Below are 8025 nucleotides of genomic sequence, written 5' to 3' on the forward strand. Positions count from 1 at the left end.
TTTAATTATAATTTTCATGCAATATATTATTTTTCATACATAATTATTCAATTTTCATATAGTATTTAATCAATTATTATTTTTAATTTACTTATTACTGTTTAATATTATTATTATTATTATTATTATTAATATGAATATTATCTTTATGTATATAGCGAGTTCGTTAACATATTATTATATAAATCCGATTTAAAAATACTCGCTATAAACAATTTTCATGACACGAGCGAATTATGTTTTCTTTTAAAAAAAATCATTCTATAGTTTTATAAAAAACTCAAATTTATAAGCGCCTTTCCAATCCACAATATGGCGTCGAGTCATGTGACCTGGGACTTACTACATCAAAGGTGCCGACGGTCAGTGTCTATACTGTATGTACTTATAAATGTGTTATATACTCTAAGGTTTAATCGCTCTAACGTGAGAATATGTTACAATGGCGGGGTCTATAGAGATACCACTCCGCGATACAGACGAGGTGAATATGTCTTTTTTACTGATTATATCATTAATTTACGATATCTATACGTGATCCTGAGTGCAATGAAATTCGAAGACTAAAATTTTTGCAATAATCAGCGGTATCCATACAGACCTAACCTCAAAATAACGACACGCTTCTCCTGGTTGAATAAATATTATATTTCATGTGCATGCATTCGGATAGCAATATGTTGCTTTAACAGCTCGGCGTTAATAATTTATTTCTACTTTGTTTACTTTAACTCTCTTATTCACCCCGTATATGTTTGTATGTATCATTGAGTTTTCTTTGTAATAATTGCATATTATGTATTTGTAAGGTTGCAAGTCTATAATTTTGTATATAAAATACAAATTCAATTTCATCTGCTTATATTGTTTTTAATTTTTTTACCTGTAACAATGGTACAAATGTGAATCTTAAGTTTAATATTCCAGCTAAAATATAATCTAATATCACTTGCATAATTCCCTATCAATACATTTGTACGAATATGAATCATAAGCCTGATGACTTTCCATTTAGAATATAATTCAATATCACTTGCATACTTTCAAATACTGTTAATAATCTTTTCTGTCTGACAATTGTATTGTCAATATAGCTTTCAATCCAAAATATAATCGTACTTATGTGTTTTAAATAATTCTTGTAGTAATTGTCTTATACACTGGATAATTATGATTATGCAAATTATAATTTAAATATCACACTTTCCTATTTATCTTTATTCTCATGTTATGATCCAAATATTGTTTGTTCCATGGATTTTGCATTTCATGAATACTTCGATATCATGCAGTTATTAAATATCATACAGTTATATAATAATAGATAAAATGTAAATAATTAATTTTGTAGATCAATATAAACACTCTACTATCAGATATACATCAGAAAATGATAGAAATATAAAATATTCATATGTAACTTTTCTATCATTATTTCCATGTTAATATATTATGTTTTAAATATTATTTATTTTATGAATGTTTTAATATTACAATGCAATTATATGATAATATGTTAGTAAAATGTAATAATCTTCATCTATCAATATCAATATTAACATAAGAAAATGACAGAAGTGCATAATAATTATACATTTATACAATTTTCCTGTCTCTCCTTATTTCTGCAATATGTAACTTTTATATTTTTATATTTTTTATTATATTTTTTATTAATTCTATAATATTATGATCCAAATGCTTATTTCATTTTTATCTTACTTGTAATTATATCAATGCAATTATATCAATGCGAACATTAAATCAGAAAATGATAGAATTACGAGATATATTCGTATATATCTTTGCTAAAATTGTAATTGTTCTTGTCAATCTCATAGGTCATAGAACTTTATTTAGATCAGTTACCAGATGGAGATGAAGTTCTGGGGATTCTGCGACAGGAACATGCTCAACTTAATATCTGGGTCAATTTGGCCGTATGTATAGAACAGATAATTCTAAATAGAAAAGGGATATAGTAGTTAGTATCTATCTAAGTTTATTTCTTATTTCAGCTTGAATATTACAAGCAACAAAAAATTGATGACTTCATTAAGATACTTGAATCTTCTCGTATCGATGCAAATATTGATTATCGTGACTATGAAAAAGATCAGATGCGAGCCCTTGACATGTTGGCTGCCTATTATGTCCAGGAAGCCAACAAAGAAAAGAATAAAGATAAAAAAAGAGATCTCTTTACAAAAGCTACATTATTGTATACAACAGCTGACAAGATTATCATGTATGATCAAGTACGTATTATCATATGCGTTTGAATAGTAATATCCATAGTAATATCTTAATTTTTATATTTATCGTTTTTTTTATTGCAGAATCATTTACTCGGTCGAGCTTATTTCTGCCTGCTCGAAGGTGATAAAATGGAGCAGGCTGATGCACAGTTTAATTTTGTACTAAATCAATCGCCAAATAACATACCTTCTCTGCTTGGCAAAGCTTGCATTGCTTTTAACAAAAAAGATTACAGAGGTGCCCTTGCATTTTATAAGAAAGCCCTTAGAACTAATCCAAATTGTCCAGCTGCTGTTAGATTGGGAATGGGGCATTGTTTCATGAAGTTGAATAATCAAGAGAAAGCGCGACTTGCATTTGAAAGAGCTTTACAGTTGGATGGACAATGCGTCGGTGCGCTAGTTGGCCTTTCGGTTTTGAAATTAAATCAGCAACAGCCCGACAGTATAAGAACCGGCGTGCAAATGTTATCGAAGGCTTACACGATCGATTCGACAAATCCGATGGTGCTAAACCATTTAGCGAACCATTTCTTTTTCAAAAAAGATTACAATAAAGTTCAACATTTAGCGTTGCACGCATTTCATAACACAGAAAACGAAGCTATGCGAGCAGAAAGTTGCTATCAACTAGCCAGAGCATTTCACGTCCAAGTAAGCATAAAGTAGTAATTAATGTTATTTATGTCAATATTGCTTTTTTTTGTTAATTAAGAAAACATATTTCAGGGTGATTACGATCAAGCATTTCAATATTATTATCAGGCAACGCAGTTTGCTCCGCCTGTATTTGTACTGCCACATTTTGGATTAGGACAAATGTATGTTTATCGTGGTGATGCAGAAAATGTAAGAACATGTAATATACATTACTTAAAATAATTATTTGTATTAGGTGTATGTAAAATAATAATTTATTCCTCTAATAAAAGGCAGCCCAATGCTTCGAGAAGGTCTTGAAAGCACAACCAGGAAATTACGAAACAATGAAGATTCTCGGTTCGCTCTATGCTAATTCGAGTTCCCAATCAAAACGAGATATTGCAAAAAATCACTTGCGAAAAGTAACAGAACAGTTTCCTGACGATGTCGAAGCTTGGATCGAATTAGCACAGATATTGGAGCAAAGTGATCTGAATGCAGCCTTGAATGCCTATGGAACCGCGACCAGAATTTTGAAGGAGAAAGTTCAAGCGGACATACCGCCGGAGATTTTGAACAACGTGGGAGCGTTACATTACAGGTACGTGTATATTTTTATATTGTATTTATTTTGTATATTATAGTAATTGATGATTTACTTCTTAGACTAGGTAACTTGGAGGAAGCCAGGAAAAATCTAGAGGAATCTTTGGCACGTTCAAAAGCAGACGCCTTACATGATTCTGTATATTATAATTCGATAGCAGTGACTACGACGTATAACTTAGCTCGACTTAACGAAGCGTTATGTGTATTCGATCGAGCAGAGAAACTGTACAAGGACATTTTAAAGGAGCATCCGAACTACGTGGATTGTTATTTGAGACTCGGCTGCATGGCGAGAGATAAGGGACAGATATACGAAGCGTCCGATTGGTTCAAGGACGCTTTGAGAATCAATAACGAACATCCGGATGCATGGTCATTGCTGGGTAATTTACATCTAGCCAAGATGGAATGGGGTCCTGGCCAGAAGAAATTCGAGAGAATTTTGAAAAATCCGACAACGAGCACCGATGCTTACTCTTTAATAGCATTGGGAAATATTTGGCTGCAAACATTACATCAAAGTGGAAAAGATAAAGAAAGGGAGAAGCGACATCAAGATCGAGCATTAGCCATGTACAAGCAGGTAACTATTATCTAATTCAATTTATCTAGATTTAATATTAACTAGATTAAAATATTTCTAATTATAACTAATATGATTTGCTAGGTTCTGAGAAATGATCCGAAAAACATCTGGGCTGCAAATGGTATCGGTGCAGTACTCGCGCATAAGGGTTGTGTAAATGAAGCTAGAGATATATTTGCTCAAGTGCGCGAAGCAACAGCAGAATTCTGTGATGTTTGGTTAAATATTGCACATATCTATGTGGAACAGAAACAATTTGTCAGCGCTATTCAAATGGTAGATAATATATATAGTTGCTACAACAGAAGTAGTTAATTCAACTTAACTAATTTAATATTTTACATTACAGTATGAAAATTGTTTGCGAAAATTTTATAAATACCATCATGTTGAAGTTTTGCAATATCTTGGACGTGCTTATTTTAAAGCTGGCAAGTTAAAAGAAGCGAAATTAACGTTATTAAAAGTAATTAGCCATATATGTGATTTTTTTAAGATTTTATTTTATTTTAATATTTCATGTTAATATTTAATTTGTCGATATATTTTTAGGCACGCCGAGTAGCTCCACAAGATACCGTCTTATTGTACAATATTGCTCTTGTACTTCAACGATTGGCCACGCAAATTCTTAAAGACGAGAAATCAACTTTGACCACCGTATTGCAGGCAGTTCATGAATTAGGTCTCTCACACAAATATTTTCAGTATTTGTCAGCGCACGGCGACAGGATGGAACAGCTGGCGGAAGCTGAAGCTAGGAGGTGTCAAGATTTATTATCACAAGCGCAGTATCATGTCGCTAGAGCTAGAAGGTTGGATGAGGAAGAGAAGATGTTAAGACGGAAGCAAGAAGAAGAAAGGTATGTCACCATCGGATATTCTTTATACGCTTATCACTAAATTATCTAAATTTATAGGCAAGCCTTCAAAATGCGTCAGACGGAAGAGCAACGCAAGCTGGAAGAGATGCGTCGCCAAAAAGAAGAGGAGATGTTGCAAAAGCGACAAGAATATGTGGAGAAAACTAAGAACGCGCTGGTATTCGGCGAAATGCCGTCAGAGAAACCCGGAAAAAAGGGCAAGAGACTTCGAACTGATCAGTATGTTAGTGATAGTGGAGGCTCTGATAGAGATGAAAGCAGAGAAGAAATACCGAAAGAAAGAAAGCGTAAAAGGAAACCTAGCAGTGAAACTAAAGACAGGAAGAGCAAAGGTAAAGGCAGACGCAGGAAGGATGGAAGTGGCAATAGCGGTAAAATAATTAAATTTTATTTTATTTTACAATAATTAATCAAGTACAAATTAATGGCTATGTAAAGTCAAAAACTGTTTTCGGTGTCAATTATGAACAAATATATCTTTGATACAAACAATTCGAACGTTTTGGTCCCATTATTTGGATCATCAGTGATAATATAATTTACAAATGTTAATCAACAGTTAGTCGACAGTTAGTCAACAGAGGTTAATTATATATTGTCCTCTTATTTGTAACAAATTTCTATTGACAAATAAGAGAACAATATATATTAATATTATAGCGTTTCAACATCATTCTCTCTAACATTAATTAACATTTGTACATTATATTATCGCTGATGATGGTCCAAATAAATTGAAACGTTCGAATTTTTTGTATCAAAGATATATTTGTTGGCGCACCGAAAACAGCGTTTGACTCTATATAGCTATTAATTTGTACTTGATTAATTATTATAATTTATATTTAGCATAAGAAGTCTTCAATTTTGGTTATTATTATTTATTTTATTTTTCCATAGCACTATAAAATTACTCGTTTTGATTATGAAGTTTAATATTTTCATAAAATTAAAGAAATCATTCCGAAAATATGTATTTTACAGGATCTGATAGTGATCAGCCGAAACAGAAACGTAGCAAGAAGAACGCGAGGACTAAAAAAGAGAAAACTCGTAAAGGCGTAGTTGAAACTCTTAAGGGTAAGCTGGTTAAATCGAAGGAAACTATTTCGACGAGCGAGTCAGACAGCGATACGGGTGGCCTTAAAATCGCTAGTGGGTAAGTATGATATGTTATCTTAATATTATATGATTATCTCTAATTTTAGAATTCATTAAATCAGAGTTGATTTGATTTTTTTTTTACGGATTGATATCATGTTTACTATTTTTAAATTATATTCTAAATAGTATTAAATATTAAAACATCTTAATAAATATATTAATTTTTAGTTTATCATACTCAACAAAATATCATGTTAAACTTTGTGTTATTTTTATAGCGGCGAAAGCGGCAATGAGAATCAACCGCATAGCAGCAAACGAATCGCATCCGATTCCGAAGGCTCTCGCGCCTCACGCTCGAGATCTCGTTCAAGGTCGAAATCCGGTAGCCGTTCAAGAAGCAGTTCACGTTCAGCTTCTCGTTCACGATCTCCATCACGATCGCGCTCTCGATCTCGATCTGCTTCAGGATCCAGATCAAGGAGCGTTTCAAAATCAAGAAGTCGGTCGGTATCCGGGTCAAGATCAGGGTCAGCCAAAAGCAGATCAAGATCGAGGTCAGGTTCGCACAAAAGTGGCTCGCGGTCAAGGTCTAACAGTGGCTCGCGAAGAAGTGAATCAAAACCAAGATCAAGATCGAGTTCAAGAAAGAGTGGTTCAAGGTCACCAAGCGGTTCAAGAAAAGGCGTATCGCCGTCAAGATCCAAAAGTGGCTCGCGTTCAGGCTCGGAAGAACGCCAGTCAAGAAGCAAGAGTCGATCGCGGTCTAAATCGAAATCTGTTTCAAGGTCTAAATCAAGATCGAGGAGTGGTAGCAGGTCGCGATCGCGCTCTAGATCGAAGAGCGGTTCTCGAAGCCGGAGTCCGAGCGGATCGGCACGGTAAGTTTATTTTTTTACTACAATTATACTACTATTATACTACAATTATAAATATATAAAAGTTTTTTTTTTGCGTATATTACACGTATTTTTTTTCACAGTTCTGCATCCCCGGTGTCTAGAAAATCAGTATCGGGAAGTGGCGGTAGTGATAGTGAATAAATCAGCCGTTCTCACAATTGTAATATCACAATGAAAAAAAGATTATACTTAAATAACATACATAATTTGTGTGAAGATCGCTTTACAAAGTTCTTTTAATACAAACGGGAAATAAATGTTTATCATCTCTGCTGGATTTATTTCTTTTGTAATTTTATTGTGCAATTATCTTTTAAATTTTCATCCATTCTTTTTTATTTAATATATTATTTAATATATTATTTTGAGCAACTATCTGTCACATTTCGCCACACGCGCACACACACACACGCACGCACGCACGCGCGCACGCACACACACGCACACACGCACACACACACACACACACACACACACCACACACACACACACACACACACACACACACACACACACACACACAAAACTGATAGAATATATTAACAAAATTATAAAAATAAATATTGAGAGACCAAATACTTTAAAGTTAACTATGGCTTTCGCACAATCTCTTATATGCATAGATTATTTTTTTCTCTGATTTTTTCTTTATCTTAAAAATTCTTATTGTTATTTTATTTTCCCTATTAATAATAATAATAGTAAAGCAAAATGACTTTGTGTATTATCGTATATAGTATATTATAGCATTGCGGCGGTAACAATATGTGAAAAAATACAAGACAAAATTGTACCTACAATTCACAATAAAATAAATTTTATAATACAATACTAAATAAAAAACAACGAAATTATACATTGGATTATTTCCTTAACTTTGATCAGACGAAGAAATAAACTCGCGTAAAGGAGCAGTGTCTTACGCCATGTCTTAGCGCTGAGACACTATCGTGTCTCCAGATAAGCAGAGCGACACAGAAAGATTATCGGATATATATTTATCTATATATTTCTGCCCCCAGATAGTATCAATATCACTC

At 33.0% G+C, this 8025-nt stretch overlaps 1 protein-coding gene across 1 annotated transcript; it reads left to right on the forward strand.

The window, feature by feature from the left end:
- The first annotated feature begins 442 nt into the window (after positions 1 to 442).
- Positions 443 to 7126, forward strand: LOC105626289 (RNA polymerase-associated protein CTR9 homolog). The gene is made up of 14 exons (XM_012207591.1): positions 443 to 484; positions 1842 to 1940; positions 2019 to 2258; positions 2340 to 2912; positions 2988 to 3107; positions 3191 to 3501; positions 3567 to 4092; positions 4177 to 4371; positions 4445 to 4561; positions 4648 to 4958; positions 5016 to 5350; positions 5964 to 6138; positions 6362 to 6964; positions 7066 to 7126. Exons 1-14 carry the CDS (start codon positions 443 to 445, stop codon positions 7124 to 7126), a joined length of 3708 nt encoding a protein of 1235 aa, XP_012062981.1.
- The last annotated feature ends 899 nt before the right edge of the window (positions 7127 to 8025 follow it).

This window comes from Atta cephalotes (genome assembly GCF_000143395.1).
Source record: "Atta cephalotes unplaced genomic scaffold scaffold00005, whole genome shotgun sequence".
Lineage (NCBI taxonomy): Eukaryota > Metazoa > Arthropoda > Insecta > Hymenoptera > Formicidae > Atta > Atta cephalotes.